Consider the following 18,050-nt stretch of genomic DNA (forward strand, 5'->3'; position numbering starts at 1 on the left):
TAGTTGGATGAGTGTCGGTGGTACTGTGACTGACCTGTAGTAGGATGAGTGTCGTGTGGTACTGTTACTGACCTGTAGTAGGATGAGTGTCGTGTGGTACTGTGACTGACTGACCTGTAGTAAGATGAGTGTCGTGTGGTACTGTTACTGACCTGTAGTTGGATGAGTGTCGTGTGGTACTGTGACTGACCCGTAGTAGGATGAGTGTCGTGTGGTACTGTGACTGACTGACCTGTAGTAAGATGAGTGTCGTGTGGTACTGTTACTGACCTGTAGTTGGATGAGTGTCGTGTGGTACTGTGACTGACCTGTAGTAGGATGAGTGTCGTGTGGTACTGCGACTGACCTGTAGTAGGATGAGTGTCGTGTGGTACTGCGACTGACCTGTAGTAGGATGAGTGTCGTGTGGTACTGCGACTGACCTGTAGTAGGATGAGTGTCGTGTGGTACTGTGACTGATCTGTAGTAGGATGAGTGTCGTGTGGTACTGTGACTGACCTGTAGTAGGATGAGTGTCGTGTGGTACTGTGACTGACCTGTAGTAGGATGAGTGTCGTGTGGTACTGTGACTGACCTGTAGTAGGACGAGTGTCATGTGGTACTGTGACTGACCTGTAGTTGGATGAGTGTCGTGTGGTACCTGTAGAAGGATGAGTGTCGTGTGGTACTGTGACAGACTGACCTGTAGTAGGATGAGTGTCGTGTGGTACTGTGACTGACCTGTAGTAGGATGAGTGTCGTGTGGTACTGTGACTGACCTGGAGTAGGATGAGTGTCGTGTGGTACTGTGACTGACTGACCTGTAGTAAGATGAGTGTCGTGTGGTACTGTGACTGACCTGTAGTAGGATGAGTGTCGTGTGGTACTGCGACTGACCTGTAGTAGGATGAGTGTCGTGTGGTACTGTGACTGACCTGTAGTTGGATGAGTGTCGTGTGGTACCTGTAGAAGGATGAGTGTCGTGTGGTACTGTGACAGACTGACCTGTAGTAGGATGAGTGTCGTGTGGTACTGTGACTGACCTGTAGTAGGATGAGTGTCGTGTGGTACTGTGACTGACCTGGAGTAGGATGAGTGTCGTGTGGTACTGTGACTGACTGACCGTAGTAAGATGAGTGTCGTGTGGTACTGTGACTGACCTGAGTAGGATGAGTGTCGTGTGGTACTGCGACTGACCTGTAGTAGGATGAGTGTCGTGTGGTACTGTGACTGACCTGTAGTAGGATGAGTGTCGTGTGGTTCTGTGACTGACCTGTAGTAGGATGAGTGTCGTGTGGTGCTGTGACTGACTGACCTGTAGTAGGATGAGTGTCGTGTGGTGCTGTGACTGACTGACCTGTAGTAAGATGAGTGTCGTGTGGTACTGTGACTGACTGCCCTGTAGTAGGATGAGTGTCGTGTGGTACTGCGATTGACCTGTACCCGGATGAGTGTCGTGTGGTACTGTGACTGACTGACCTGTAGTAGGATGAGTGTCGTGTGGTACTGTGACTGACTGACCTGTAGTAGGATGAGTGTCGTGTTGTACTGTGACTGACCTGTAGTTGGATGAGTGTCGTGTGGTACTGTGACTGACCTGTAGTAGGATGAGTGTCGTGCCGTACTGCGACTGACCTGTAGTAGGATGAGTGTCGTGTGGTACTGTGACTGACCTGTAGAAGGATGAGTGTCGTGTGGTACTGTGACTGACCTGTAGTAGGATGAGTGTCGTGTGGTACTGTGACTGACCTGTAGTAGGATGAGTGTCGTGTGGTACTGTGACTGACCTGTAGTAGGATGAGTGTCGTGTGGTAGTGTGTGACTGACTGACCTGTAGTAGGATGAGTGTCGTGTGGTACTGTGACTGACCTGGAGTAGGATGAGTGTCGTGTGGTACTGTGACTGACCTGGAGTAGGATGAGTGTCGTGTGGTACTGTGACTGACGTGTAGTAGGATGAATGTCGTGTGGTACTGTGACTGACTGACCTGTAGTAGGATGAGTGTCGTGTGGTACTGTGACTGACCTGTAGTAGGATGAGTGTCGTGTGGTACTGTGACTGACCTGTAGTAGGATGAGTGTCGTGTGGTACTGTGACGACCTGTAGTTGGAATGAGTGTCGTGTGGTACTGTGACTGACCTGTAGTAGGATGAGTGTCGTGTGGTACTGTGACTGACCGGTAGTAGGATGAGTGTTGTGTGGTACTGTGGACTGACTGACCTGTAGTACGCTGAGTGTGTGTGTGGTACTGTTACTGACCTGTAGTTGGATGAGTGTCGTGTGGTACTGTGACTGACCTGTAGTAGGATGAGTGTCGTGTGGTACTGTGACTGACTGACCTGTAGTAAGATGAGTGTCGTGTGGTACTGTTACTGACCTGTAGTTGGATGAGTGTCGTGTGGTACTGTGACTGACCTGTAGTGGATGAGTGTCGTGTGGTACTGCGACTGACCTGTAGTAGGATGAGTGTCGTGTGGTACTGTTAATGACCTGTAGTAGGGATGAGTGTGTGTGGTACTGCGGACTGACCTCGTAGTAGGATGAGTGTCGTGTGGGTACTGTGACTGATCTGTAGTAGGATGAGTGTCGTGTGGTACTGTGACTGACCTGTAGTAGGATGAGTGTCGTGTGGTACTGTGACTGACTGTAGTAGGATGAGTGTCGTGTGGTACTGTGACTGACCTGTAGTAGGACGAGTGTCATGTGGTACTGTGACTGACCTGTAGTTGGATGAGTGTCGTGTGGTACCTGTAGAAGGATGAGTGTCGTGTGGTACTGTGACAGACTGACCTGTAGTAGGATGAGTGTCGTGTGGTACTGTGACTGACTTGTAGTAGGATGAGTGTCGTGTGGTACTGTGACTGACCTGGAGTAGGATGAGTGTCGTGTGGTACTGTGACTGACTGACCTGTAGTAAGATGAGTGTCGTGTGGTACTGTGACTGACCTGTAGTAGGATGAGTGTCGTGTGGTACTGCGACTGACCTGTAGTAGGATGAGTGTCGTGTGGTACTGTGACTGACCTGTAGTAGGATGAGTGTCGTGTGGTACTGTGACTGACCTGTAGTAGGATGAGTGTCGTGTGGTACTGTGACTGACCTGTAGTAGGATGAGTGTCGTGTGGTGCTGTGACTGACTGACCTGTAGTAGGATGAGTGTCGTGTGGTGCTGTGACTGACTGACCTGTAGTAAGATGAGTGTCGTGTGGTACTGTGACTGACTGACCTGTAGTAGGATGAGTGTCGTGTGGTACTGCGATTGACCTGTACCCGGATGAGTGTCGTGTGGTACTGTGACTGACCTGGAGTAGGATGAGTGTCGTGTGGTACTGTGACTGACCTGGAGTAGGATGAGTGTCGTATGGTACTGTGACTGACCTGGAGTAGGATGAGTGTCGTGTGGTACTGTGACTGACCTGTAGTAGGATGAGTGTCGTGTGGTACTGTGACTGACCTGGAGTAGGATGAGTGTCGTGTGGTACTGTGACTGACCTGTAGTAGGATGAGTGTCGTGTGGTACTGTGACTGACTGACCTGTAGTAGGATGAGTGTCGTGTGGTACTGTGACTGACCTGTAGTTGGATGAGTGTCGTGTGGTACTGCGACTGACCTGTAGTAGGATGAGTGTCGTGTGGTACTGCGACTGACCTGTAGTAGGATGAGTGTCGTGTGGTACTGTGACTGACCTGTAGAAGGATGAGTGTCGTGTGGTACTGTGACTGACCTGTAGTAGGATGAGTGTCGTGTGGTACTGTGACTGACCTGTAGTAGGATGAGTGTCGTGTGGTACTGTGACTGACCTGTAGTAGGATGAGTGTCGTGTGGTAGTGTGACTGACTGACCTGTAGTAGGATGAGTGTCGTGTGGTACTGTGACTGACCTGGAGTAGGATGAGTGTCGTGTGGTACTGTGACTGACCTGGAGTAGGATGAGTGTCGTGTGGTACTGTGACTGACGTGTAGTAGGATGAATGTCGTGTGGTACTGTGACTGACTGACCTGTAGTAGGATGAGTGTCGTGTGGTACTGTGACTGACCTGTAGTAGGATGAGTGTCGTGTGGTACTGTGACTGACCTGTAGTAGGATGAGTGTCGTGTGGTACTGTGACTGACCTGTAGTTGGATGAGTGTCGTGTGGTACTGTGACTGACCTGTAGTAGGATGAGTGTCGTGTGGTACTGTTACTGACCTGTAGTAGGATGAGTGTCGTGTGGTACTGTGACTGACTGACCTGTAGTAAGATGAGTGTCGTGTGGTACTGTTACTGAATTGTAGTTGGATGAGTGTCGTGTGGTACTGTGACTGACCTGTAGTAGGATGAGTGTCGTGTGGTACTGTGACTGACTGACCTGTAGTAAGATGAGTGTCGTGTGGTACTGTTACTGACCTGTAGTTGGATGAGTGTCGTGTGGTACTGTGACTGACCTGTAGTAGGATGAGTGTCGTGTGGTACTGCGACTGACCTGTAGTAGGATGAGTGTCGTGTGGTACTGTGACTGACCTGTAGTAGGATGAGTGTCGTGTGGTACTGCGACTGACCTGTAGTAGGATGAGTGTCGTGTGTTACTGTGACTGATCTGTAGTAGGATGAGTGTCGTGTGGTACTGTGACTGACCTGTAGTAGGATGAGTGTCGTGTGGTACTGTGACTGACCTGTAGTAGGATGAGTGTCGTGTGGTACTGTGACTGACCTGTAGTAGGACGAGTGTCATGTGGTACTGTGACTGACCTGTAGTTGGATGAGTGTCGTGTGGTACCTGTAGTAAGATGAGTGTCGTGTGGTACTGTGACTGACTGACCTGTAGTAGGATGAGTGTTGTGTGGTACTGCGATTGACCTGTACCCGGATGAGTGTCGTGTGGTACTGTGACTGACCTGTAGAAGGATGAGTGTCGTGTGGTACTGTGACTGACCTGTAGTATGATGAGTGTCGTGTGGTACTGTGACTGACCTGTAGTAGGATGAGTGTCGTGTGGTAGTGTGACTGACTGACCTGTAGTAGGATGAGTGTCGTGTGGTACTGTGACTGACCTGGAGTAGGATGAGTGTCGTGTGGTACTGTGACTGACCTGGAGTAGGATGAGTGTCGTGTGGTACTGTGACTGACCTGTAGTAGGATGAGTGTCGTGTGGTACTGCGACTGACCTGTAGTAGGATGAGTGTCGTGTGGTACTGTGACTGACTGACCTGTAGTAAGATGAGTGTCGTGTGGTACTGTGACTGACCTGTAGTAGGATGAGTGTCGTGTGGTACTGTGACTGACCTGTAGTAGGATGAGTGTCGTGTGGTACTGTGACTGACCTGGAGTAGGATGAGTGTCGTGTGGTACTGTGACTGACTGACCTGTAGTAAGATGAGTGTCGTGTGGTACTGTGACTGACCTGTAGTAGGATGAGTGTCGTGTGGTACTGCGACTGACCTGTAGTAGGATGAGTGTCGTGTGGTACTGTGACTGACCTGTAGAAGGATGAGTGTCGTGTGGTACTGTGACTGACCTGTAGTAGGATGAGTGTCGTGTGGTACTGTGACTGACCTGTAGTAGGATGAGTGTCGTGTGGTACTGTGACTGACCTGTAGTAGGATGAGTGTCGTGTGGTAGTGTGACTGACTGACCTGTAGTAGGATGAGTGTCGTGTGGTACTGTGACTGACCTGTAGTAGGATGAGTGTCGTGTGGTACTGTGACTGACCTGTAGTAGGATGAGTGTCGTGTGGTACTGTGACTGACCTGTAGTAGGATGAGTGTCGTGTGGTACTGTGACTGACCTGTAGTAGGATGAGTGTCGTGTGGTAGTGTGACTGACTGACCTGTAGTAGGATGAGTGTCGTGTGGTACTGTGACTGACCTGGAGTAGGATGAGTGTCGTGTGGTACTGTGACTGACCTGGAGTAGGATGAGTGTCGTGTGGTACTGTGACTGACCTGTAGTAGGATGAGTGTCGTGTGGTACTGCGACTGACCTGTAGTAGGATGAGTGTCGTGTGGTACTGTGACTGACTGACCTGTAGTAAGATGAGTGTCGTGTGGTACTGTGACTGACCTGTAGTAGGATGAGTGTCGTGTGGTACTGTGACTGACCTGTAGTAGGATGAGTGTCGTGTGGTACTGTGACTGACCTGGAGTAGGATGAGTGTCGTGTGGTACTGTGACTGACTGACCTGTAGTAAGATGAGTGTCGTGTGGTACTGTGACTGACCTGTAGTAGGATGAGTGTCGTGTGGTACTGCGACTGACCTGTAGTAGGATGAGTGTCGTGTGGTACTGTGACTGACCTGTAGAAGGATGAGTGTCGTGTGGTACTGTGACTGACCTGTAGTAGGATGAGTGTCGTGTGGTACTGTGACTGACCTGTAGTAGGATGAGTGTCGTGTGGTACTGTGACTGACCTGTAGTAGGATGAGTGTCGTGTGGTAGTGTGACTGACTGACCTGTAGTAGGATGAGTGTCGTGTGGTACTGTGACTGACCTGGAGTAGGATGAGTGTCGTGTGGTACTGTGACTGACCTGGAGTAGGATGAGTGTCGTGTGGTACTGTGACTGACGTGTAGTAGGATGAATGTCGTGTGGTACTGTGACTGACTGACCTGTAGTATGATGAGTGTCGTGTGGTACTGTGACTGACCTGTAGTAGGATGAGTGTCGTGTGGTACTGTGACTGACCTGTAGTAGGATGAGTGTCGTGTGGTACTGTGACTGACCTGTAGTTGGATGAGTGTCGTGTGGTACTGTGACTGACCTGTAGTAGGATGAGTGTCGTGTGGTACTGTGACTGACCTGTAGTAGGATGAGTGTCGTGTGGTACTGTGACTGACTGACCTGTAGTAAGATGAGTGTCGTGTGGTACTGTTACTGACCTGTAGTTGGATGAGTGTCGTGTGGTACTGTGACTGACCTGTAGTAGGATGAGTGTCGTGTGGTACTGTGACTGACTGACCTGTAGTAGGATGAGTGTCGTGTGGTACTGCGACTGACCTGTAGTAGGATGAGTGTCGTGTGGTACTGTGACTGACTGACCTGTAGTAAGATGAGTGTCGTGTGGTACTGTGACTGACCTGTAGTAGGATGAGTGTCGTGTGGTACTGTGACTGACCTGTAGTAGGATGAGTGTCGTGTGGTGCTGTGACTGACTGACCTGTAGTAAGATGAGTGTCGTGTGGTACTGTGACTGACTGACCTGTAGTAGGATGAGTGTTGTGTGGTACTGCGATTGACCTGTAGTAGGATGAGTGTCGTGTGGTACTGTGACTGACCTGTAGTAGGATGAGTGTCGTGTGGTACTGTGACTGACCTGGAGTAGGATGAGTGTCGTGTGGTACTGTGACTGACTGACCTGTAGTAAGATGAGTGTCGTGTGGTACTGTTACTGACCTGTAGTTGGATGAGTGTCGTGTGGTACTGTGACTGACCTGTAGTAGGATGAGTGTCGTGTGGTACTGTGACTGACTGACCTGTAGTAGGATGAGTGTCGTGTGGTACTGTGACTGACCTGTAGTAGGATGAGTGTCGTGTGGTACTGTGACTGACTGACCTGTAGTAAGATGAGTGTCGTGTGGTACTGTGACTGACCTGTAGTAGGATGAGTGTCGTGTGGTACTGTGACTGACCTGTAGTAGGATGAGTGTCGTGTGGTGCTGTGACTGACTGACCTGTAGTAAGATGAGTGTCGTGTGGTACTGTGACTGACTGACCTGTAGTAGGATGAGTGTTGTGTGGTACTGTGACTGACTGACCTGTAGTAAGATGAGTGTCGTGTGGTACTGTTACTGACCTGTAGTTGGATGAGTGTCGTGTGGTACTGTGACTGACCTGTAGTAGGATGAGTGTCGTGTGGTACTGTGACTGACCTGTAGTAGGATGAGTGTCGTGTGGTAGTGTGACTGACTGACCTGTAGTAGGATGAGTGTCGTGTGGTACTGTGACTGACTGACCTGTAGTAAGATGAGTGTCGTGTGGTACTGTTACTGACCTGTAGTTGGATGAGTGTCGTGTGGTACTGTGACTGACCTGTAGTAGGATGAGTGTCGTGTGGTACTGTGACTGACTGACCTGTAGTAGGATGAGTGTCGTGTGGTACTGTGACTGACCTGTAGTAGGATGAGTGTCGTGTGGTACTGTGACTGACTGACCTGTAGTAAGATGAGTGTCGTGTGGTACTGTGACTGACCTGTAGTAGGATGAGTGTCGTGTGGTGCTGTGACTGACTGACCTGTAGTAGGATGAGTGTTGTGTGGTACTGCGATTGACCTGTAGTAGGATGAGTGTCGTGTGGTACTGTGACTGACCTGTAGTAGGATGAGTGTCGTGTGGTACTGTGACTGACCTGTAGTAGGATGAGTGTCGTGTGGTACTGTGACTGACCTGTAGTAGGATGAGTGTCGTGTGGTACTGTGACTGACCTGTAGTAGGATGAGTGTCGTGTGGTACTGTGACTGACCTGTAGTAGGATGAGTGTCGTGTGGTACTGTGACTGACTGACCTGTAGTAAGATGAGTGTCGTGTGGTACTGTTACTGACCTGTAGTTGGATGAGTGTCGTGTGGTACTGTGACTGACCTGTAGTAGGATGAGTGTCGTGTGGTACTGTGACTGACTGACCTGTAGTAGGATGAGTGTCGTGTGGTACTGCGACTGACCTGTAGTAGGATGAGTGTCGTGTGGTACTGTGACTGACTGACCTGTAGTAAGATGAGTGTCGTGTGGTACTGTGACTGACTGTAGTAGGATGAGTGTCGTGTGGTACTGTGACTGACCTGTAGTAGGATGAGTGTCGTGTGGTGCTGTGACTGACTGACCTGTAGTAAGATGAGTGTCGTGTGGTACTGTGACTGACCTGTAGTAGGATGAGTGTCGTGTGGTACTGTGACTGACCTGTAGTAGGATGAGTGTCGTGTGGTGCTGTGACTGACTGACCTGTAGTAAGATGAGTGTCGTGTGGTACTGTGACTGACTGACCTGTAGTAGGATGAGTGTTGTGTGGTACTGCGATTGACCTGTAGTAGGATGAGTGTCGTGTGGTACTGTGACTGACCTGTAGTAGGATGAGTGTCGTGTGGTACTGTGACTGACCTGGAGTAGGATGAGTGTCGTGTGGTACTGTGACTGACTGACCTGTAGTAGGATGAGTGTCGTGTGGTACTGTGACTGACCTGTAGTTGGATGAGTGTCGTGTGGTACTGTGACTGACCTGTAGTAGGATGAGTGTCGTGTGGTACTGTGACTGACTGACCTGTAGTAGGATGAGTGTCGTGTGGTACTGCGACTGACCTGTAGTAGGATGAGTGTCGTGTGGTACTGTGACTGACTGACCTGTAGTAAGATGAGTGTCGTGTGGTACTGTGACTGACCTGTAGTAGGATGAGTGTCGTGTGGTACTGTGACTGACCTGTAGTAGGATGAGTGTCGTGTGGTGCTGTGACTGACTGACCTGTAGTAAGATGAGTGTCGTGTGGTACTGTGACTGACTGACCTGTAGTAGGATGAGTGTTGTGTGGTACTGTGACTGACTGACCTGTAGTAAGATGAGTGTCGTGTGGTACTGTTACTGACCTGTAGTTGGATGAGTGTCGTGTGGTACTGTGACTGACCTGTAGTAGGATGAGTGTCGTGTGGTACTGTGACTGACCTGTAGTAGGATGAGTGTCGTGTGGTAGTGTGACTGACTGACCTGTAGTAGGATGAGTGTCGTGTGGTACTGTGACTGACTGACCTGTAGTAAGATGAGTGTCGTGTGGTACTGTTACTGACCTGTAGTTGGATGAGTGTCGTGTGGTACTGTGACTGACCTGTAGTAGGATGAGTGTCGTGTGGTACTGTGACTGACTGACCTGTAGTAGGATGAGTGTCGTGTGGTACTGCGACTGACCTGTAGTAGGATGAGTGTCGTGTGGTACTGTGACTGACTGACCTGTAGTAAGATGAGTGTCGTGTGGTACTGTGACTGACCTGTAGTAGGATGAGTGTCGTGTGGTGCTGTGACTGACTGACCTGTAGTAGGATGAGTGTTGTGTGGTACTGCGATTGACCTGTAGTAGGATGAGTGTCGTGTGGTACTGTGACTGACCTGTAGTAGGATGAGTGTCGTGTGGTACTGTGACTGACCTGTAGTAGGATGAGTGTCGTGTGGTACTGTGACTGACCTGTAGTAGGATGAGTGTCGTGTGGTACTGTGACTGACCTGTAGTAGGATGAGTGTCGTGTGGTACTGTGACTGACCTGTAGTAGGATGAGTGTCGTGTGGTACTGTGACTGACTGACCTGTAGTAAGATGAGTGTCGTGTGGTACTGTTACTGACCTGTAGTTGGATGAGTGTCGTGTGGTACTGTGACTGACCTGTAGTAGGATGAGTGTCGTGTGGTACTGTGACTGACTGACCTGTAGTAGGATGAGTGTCGTGTGGTACTGCGACTGACCTGTAGTAGGATGAGTGTCGTGTGGTACTGTGACTGACTGACCTGTAGTAAGATAAGTGTCATGTGGTACTGTGACTGACCTGTAGTAGGATGAGTGTCGTGTGGTACTGTGACTGACCTGTAGTAGGATGAGTGTCGTGTGGTGCTGTGACTGACTGACCTGTAGTAAGATGAGTGTCGTGTGGTACTGTGACTGACCTGTAGTAGGATGAGTGTCGTGTGGTACTGTGACTGACCTGTAGTAGGATGAGTGTCGTGTGGTACTGTGACTGACCTGTAGTAGGATGAGTGTCGTGTGGTGCTGTGACTGACTGACCTGTAGTAAGATGAGTGTCGTGTGGTACTGTGACTGACCTGGAGTAGGATGAGTGTCGTGTGGTACTGTGACTGACTGACCTGTAGTAAGATGAGTGTCGTGTGGTACTGTGACTGACCTGTAGTAGGATGAGTGTCGTGTGGTACTGCGACTGACCTGTAGTAGGATGAGTGTCGTGTGGTACTGTGACTGACCTGTAGAAGGATGAGTGTCGTGTGGTACTGTGACTGACCTGTAGTAGGATGAGTGTCGTGTGGTACTGTGACTGACCTGTAGTAGGATGAGTGTCGTGTGGTACTGTGACTGACCTGTAGTAGGATGAGTGTCGTGTGGTACTGTGACTGACCTGTAGAAGGATGAGTGTCGTGTGGTACTGTGACTGACCTGTAGTAGGATGAGTGTCGTGTGGTACTGTGACTGACCTGTAGTAGGATGAGTGTCGTGTGGTACTGTGACTGACCTGTAGTAGGATGAGTGTCGTGTGGTAGTGTGACTGACTGACCTGTAGTAGGATGAGTGTCGTGTGGTACTGTGACTGACCTGTAGTAGGATGAGTGTCGTGTGGTAGTGTGACTGACTGACCTGTAGTAGGATGAGTGTCGTGTGGTACTGTGACTGACTGACCTGTAGTAAGATGAGTGTCGTGTGGTACTGTTACTGACCTGTAGTTGGATGAGTGTCGTGTGGTGCTGTGACTGACTGACCTGTAGTAGGACGAGTGTCGTGTGGTACTGTGACTGACCTGTAGTAGGACGAGTGTCGTGTGGTACTGTGACTGACCTGTAGAAGGATGAGTGTCGTGTGGTACTGTGACTGACCTGTAGTAGGATGAGTGTCGTGTGGTACTGTGACTGACCTGTAGTAGGAGGAATGTCTTGTGGTACTGTGACTGACCTGTAGTAGGATGAGTGTTGTGTGGTACTGTGACTGACCTGTAGTAGGATGAGTGTCGTGTGGTACTGTGACTGACCTGTAGTAAGATGAGTGTCGTGTGGTACTGTGACTGACCTGTAGTAGGAGGAATGTCTTGTGGTACTGTGACTGACCTGTAGTAGGATGAGTGTCGTGTGGTACTGTGACTGACCTGTAGTAGGATGAGTGTCGTGTGGTACTGTGACTGACCTGTAGCAGGATGAGTGTCGTGTGGTACTGTGACTGACCTGTAGTAGGAGGAATGTCTTGTGGTACTGTGACTGACCTGTAGTAGGAGGAATGTCTTGTGGTACTGTGACTGACCTGTAGTAGGATGAGTGTCGTGTGGTACTGTGACTGACCTGTAGTAGGATGAGTGTCGTGTGGTACTGTGACTGACCTGTAGTAGGAGGAATGTCTTGTGGTACTGTGACTGACCTGTAGTAGGAGGAATGTCTTGTGGTACTGTGACTGACCTGTAGTAGGATGAGTGTCATGTGGTACTGTGACTGACCTGTAGTAGGAGGAATGTCTTGTGGGTGCGTCAGGCCTCTCTTGGTCCAGCTCTCTGTACACCACCTCAGGCAGTTTGACCGCCGGGCCACAGGAAGCACTGTGGTGGTGCGATGATACCTCCTTCTTCTTCTCTTTACTCTTGTGCTTCCCAGACTTAGATGTGGCCTTCCCTGCGTTAGCAGCAGGGGTGTCATGCCTGTCCTTGCCGTTGCCACCCGCCTCACTCCCTCCTCCCCCGCTTTCTCCCCCATTACACACCCCTCCCCCACATCCCCCTCCACCCGAGGATGGAGGGTCTTCGGCCCCGCTGTCGTCCTCCGACACCACGTCAATGTTCTCAAAGATGCTGATGCGGTGGATGCGACCATGGATCTCCAGCTCCACCATGCGCTGGGCCTGGGCGTAGGTCATCGTCTCCCTGCCTGGGGAGTGGGAGCGCTCAGACCGGTTAGGACTCCCCGGGGTGTTCGCTCCCTGCCCACCCAGCCCACCTCCCTTTCCCACCCCTCCCTCTCCGTCCCCAACCAGGGACGCTCGAGGCGGGCGCCCCTTCCTCTTCTTCTGGGGCATGGCCTGCGCAGGCGTTGGGTTGTCATGGTCGTAGTGGTAGAGGTGGTACTCGATGCCGCTGTAGCTCTTGTAGACCTTGCGACAGGTCTTCACGGGGCACTCGTAAGGGGGCTTGGTGGCCCGGAGGTTGTGGCAGAAAGTCTTCACGTCAAAGTCCAGCCCCATTGTGCAGATGGCCACTGCTGGGACAGGAGCTGTTCAAGCTTACATCTGAGACACACAGATAGATAGAGGGAGAGAGGAGGGGAGATGATGCACCCTGATGTAAATTTTGCACCAATTTCTTTTTGCCATCTCTGTCTCCAACATTATTGAAACACAGACATGCCAGTGGGTAGTATTATGTCCATAAAGTAGTCAGTCTATGTTGGAAACAACAAAGAATGTGTCCATTGTCTTCAGCCCTTTGGAATCCTAAAAGCTATGCCATGTTGTCTTGCCGATTTCAAGGAAACAAGACGCTGTCAACAGCAGGCACGTGGCTGGAGAGCTGTCAACTTTACCATGGCACCAACAGCTGCATCCATTTTTCTTGCTAGTTTTAATTATTGCAAATTACATTTTACTTGCAATATTTCTCATCATACCACTTACTTTTCAAATAAAACAGATTTAAATCTTAAACTGAAGACATAAAAAAGCTACCTGATCGACTTGACAGCTGAGATACACGTTTGGAATGTTGGATTACAGATAACAGATGCATTTCAAGGTTGATTCAACCAGAAGCGGTTTATCAATCAAAAAGCAAACTTCTAAACACCTGGACATAGCCTCCACTCTCACGGAAGAAAAATATGTACCTGAAGTACCATATACAACTATGGCAAACTAATCAACGTATAAGATAATCAATGATATAATGTCTGTTTTTTGTTTGATTAGTCCATGATTTGGATAGCGTCATGACATGTTCCATTCACGTTCTCAAAGATCCAAGGAATGTGTAGCAGCTAGCTTGCAACTATTGTTGGTCGTTTTCAGCAAAATGATACTTTTGTATGCATAGAAGCCTGAGAAACATCTTATAGGTTACAACAACCCGAGGTGATGCATTGTAACAGACAGCTCCAGTTATGGGACACATTCAGCTTGCTACAATGTTTCCCTCCACAATGTTTAGACCTCACCCTGATCAGCCACTACAATATAACACTCTGTGGTCACCTGATCGCTAACTATTCATGTAACTAAAGAAAAACCTACAGTTCTACATTCACTACTAGGGAAAGATAAATAGACAATCATTATGCACTCAGAATCCTGGGTCTTCGTATCTTGCTAAAGGATCTGAAACGATTCGAAAAGCAAATTGTAACAAAAATCAAAGCACAAATAATTACAATTTTCAAAATTCATGAAACACCTATTAAGCCTATTTATCTCTAGACACCATGAATACATAGCCAATCTAGCTTTGAATTAATAAACACTTACTACTCAGGGCTCCTGAAGCTTGGGTGCTGCAAAATCTCTCACTCCAGCTCGGTAAATGGGACGATTGCAGATCGATGTATTAATCCTATAAAACCCAATCTGATCATCTGAAATGTGGGGTAAATGGTTTAAAAACAACACAATATCCTAGTTATTTCATTGTGATGGTATTAATTCAGGAACTCCAACGAACAAAAGCGGCAGTCACTGCTGTACGCCATAGGCGCGTGTGGGCACTTTCGTCAAATAGAGTATTTGTTCTTTGGTGTTTTTGTCGAAATAAGGCCCTAATTTCGATGTGTACCATTCTTTTGTGTTTGAGGAAGATGCAATTTTGAAACTCGATGGACGCCTAGTCAAGTGGCGTCACATTTTCACCATTAAAAGGTAATTCGCTTCGTTTTGTTGTTCTTTTTCTGTGTGGCGAATCTAATGATCCGTTTCGCACCTTTTAATACACATCTGGATAAATATGCACTTTAAAGAATGTCCAAAGACGAAAAACATGGGGATAAAATAGGCTGTATTATATTTTATTAACATGCCTAAGATCATGTTTTTTTTATTTAGTATTTATTTTTGTCATTTGCGAATCTGCCAATATGGAAACGTGAATCATATAGGGAGGGTTTGCGCCATAAATTTGAATATGAAAAATCATAGATCAGTTCACACGTGCCTGATAGTTTTACATTGATTATTTGATCAGTCTAGCCTGGCAAAGGTACATTATTTATTAAATATCATAGTGCTACAGTCAAATATGTACTGAACAAAAATATAAATGCAACATGCAACAATTTCAAAGAATTTACTGAGTTACAGTTCATTGAAGGAAATTAGTCAAATTAAATAAATCAATTAGGCCCTAATCTATGGATTTAACATTACTGGGCAGGGGCACAGCCATGGGTGGGCTGGGAGGGTATAGGCCCACCCACTTGGGAGCCAGGTCCACCCACTGGGAAGCCAGGCCCAGCAAATCGGAATTAGTTTTTCACAACTAAAGGGCGTTATCACAACCAGAAATACTCCTCAGCAACTTTTTGTTCAGTATACATTTTCATTGGTCACTATAGGCTATGTCTTTTGGAAAATATGTTTATTATAGGTTCCCGAGTGGCGCAGCAGTTTAAGGCACTGCATCTCAGTGTTAGAGGTGTCACTACAGACCCAGGTTTGATTCCAGGCTGTATCATAACCGGCCGTGTTTGGGAGTCCCATAGGGCGGTGCACAAATGGCTCAGCGTTGGCTGTCATTGTAAATAAGAATTTGTTCTTAACTGACTTGCCTAGTTAAATAAAAATAGGGCCAATCCTATATACATAGTAATGTTGTATTAAGTTGTAATGTAGGCCAAATGTAATAAATTTTATCATGGTGCTAATACAAAAATAATAGGTCTGACTATCAAAAACTGGAGGTGGGCTGAATTTTCACTGGAGGACCATTTAAAAATCAGATTTTTCTGGAGGAAGATAATTAGGCATTGAAATATTTATCATCATGAATTGAAGTCATTGGTGAAGGATTTGAAGTGGAACGGTTTCCACAATGCAGAGAGAAATGGTTGTGTCAGTTGGACAAACCTGGGAAAAAAAGCAATGTGCATAATATAGTGCACTTTCCCCAATAAAGTGTTAATGGAGGTTAAGGAGGGAACCCAATAATTGATCTGTACAAAAAAATGGGTTCATTCTTTAATCTTTACAAAAAAATAGCATGAGAGATATTAAATAGATCTAGATTCTTGAGGAACAAAGGAGACATCAACATCAAGCACAAAATAATGTTTATTTCTCTTTAAACATGTACAGTCTGTGATGAGTGCGCTGACTGGGTTGGTAAGGTAACCTAGTGATACACAGCAGGCAGAAGCAATCCGACACAGAGCTTTAGTGCAAGCCTTCCACTATTACAGGCATATTCAATGAGGCAATATTACTCAGAACTGATAGAAATGCAATGATCAGAACAGGCATTATTCTCTATTCCTCACAGAGAACCACATCTGCTCTATACGATCAGTTTCTATGGATCTGAATGTTTCCTCCCAGTGAATATTCGAACAGAGTTATTTCCAAATCTGCTCACTAAGTATAACAGACAGGGAGGTGTAGCAGTAATGTCAGATACGAGTAACAGAGAACAGAAATCTCTTACTACTGCAAGTATTTCACCAAAGCAGACAACTCTGCATTATATCACATAAAAAGTCCAATTCAAACCGAATTGATGGAATAATATACACCGACGTGAAATCCCAAAACAGTTAAACAAAATATATGAATATTAATGACAGGAAAACTGTACAATTCACATCTTGGCAGGACTGGGGTGCTGCAACCTTTCACTGGTGTGGTGGCTGTGACATTTCTAAATGGCGGTATAGTAATGTTAATCTCGGCTGTATGGAAAATAACAGACATGCTCTTCAGTGGTCAGGAGGATAAGGGGGAGGTTAACCTCATTATGTATAGGTGTGTTGGAACTGATATTATGGGTTATAGTTAGAGCACAGGTCATGTTGTGCAAATCAAGTATCCATCTGGAGTTTGCATGCTTCATTCTGAACAGAGAAATCAAACACTCAAAACAATACTGAAAAGCAAGGCTATCAATAACCACCTAGGAAATGATACATTTATTAATTTCAACAAGGCAATATAATAACACTGCGTCACATGAACATAATCTCATTGAGAAAACAACTCACCCTCTGACAAAGGTTTTTATTACTGGAGGGACTCCACTGTATCATCATGTGTCCAGATAAAACACATCAACTCCCCTTTCATACTTAGTGGATCCACCTCAGACACACTAGCAGCATCAAAATCAAGCTTAGAAACATAAAACAATGGCAATACTTTAGACAAGTAAATAATAACTGGTGAAATAACATAATATGCCTAACAAAAGGAGAACCATGTTCTCGCCCCAACAGAAAATATTTAGCAGTTGTAACTGCTGTTATTGTTTTCAGTGTGATTTGTAACTTATGTTCAACTAAACGGCAACAAAAGAAACTAGCTCCTGTTGCAGGTTCCTGGGTAAGGCTTGTGGGAAGGCCGCTACGAAAGCTAGGTGGATAGATGAAATTGCACTTTAAGTCTTGCTCGGCAAACCTGTCTCTCTGCTACATTCTGAGCTGGACACATCGGGTTCCTCTCATTCTAGAAATATAGAACGAGAATTCAATTGGTCCACCCACTGGGGAACGCTTACTTGAATAGGTTCATTCTAAGAATTCTAACTATGCCTAGGACACTACCCACTGCCCAATGAGTGGGTTTTGACTTTTAAAAATTGTACATCAACTGTCTGTTCCCACTGGGCAACTGTATGGTGTTCTAAATGTCACAGGGGTGGGGGAGTAAACAAAGATTAAAAACATGATTTTATTACTTAAATTAAAGCATATACTGTGTTAATAGTGCAGTGCTACAAGGGCATTCAAATGTAAACCAAGAAAAAAAAGACAAAGCCATCGTGAAATAAAATCTCTTGGATGTGGACAGAAAAATCCATGTTCAAGGCACTATACTCCTCCAGAGAACTTCACCTTAAATACAGGTCTCCTGCCCCATCATCTCAAACTATTGTATTTTGATTTCTAATGTAGTGCTTTAATGTTGACAAAACATTAGTAAACGATAAAAATCAATGTGAAAACATGACTACTTATCGTTTATGACGGATTTAGTGAAAACATCACATTTGTGACCACTGATATTATAAAGTATGGCTGTGAGTTTAGACAAGACCAAAGCTAAAAGCAGTAGGTACTCAGACACACACAGAACATTTATACTGTACACACAGGAAAACTACCGGTGCTGTATAAAGTATATTGACACGCACACTGGATATTTACAAGCTCACAGGCTATTTACACGTGCGTTGCTCTTTAA

At 47.0% G+C, this 18,050-nt stretch overlaps 1 protein-coding gene across 3 annotated transcripts in view; it reads right to left on the reverse strand.

Annotated features, from left to right (window-relative positions):
* Positions 1-14,573, reverse strand: part of LOC115166350 (peregrin) — a 121,964-nt gene extending 107,391 nt beyond the window's left edge. For 2 of the 3 annotated variants that reach the window (XM_029720268.1, XM_029720267.1), the window contains exons 1-2: positions 14,136-14,573; positions 12,127-12,908 (exon numbers count right to left, since the gene is read on the reverse strand). In XM_029720268.1, the coding sequence (XP_029576128.1) occupies positions 12,127-12,863 (737 nt within the window). In that variant the 5' untranslated portion in view covers positions 12,864-12,908; positions 14,136-14,573. The remainder of the gene's footprint in view (positions 1-12,126; positions 12,909-14,135) is intronic. The other variant, XM_029720265.1, reaches the window with a different exon arrangement.
* Positions 14,574-18,050: the final 3,477 nt, after the last annotated feature.

This window comes from Salmo trutta, chromosome 28, assembly GCF_901001165.1.
Source record: "Salmo trutta chromosome 28, fSalTru1.1, whole genome shotgun sequence".
Lineage (NCBI taxonomy): Eukaryota > Metazoa > Chordata > Actinopteri > Salmoniformes > Salmonidae > Salmo > Salmo trutta.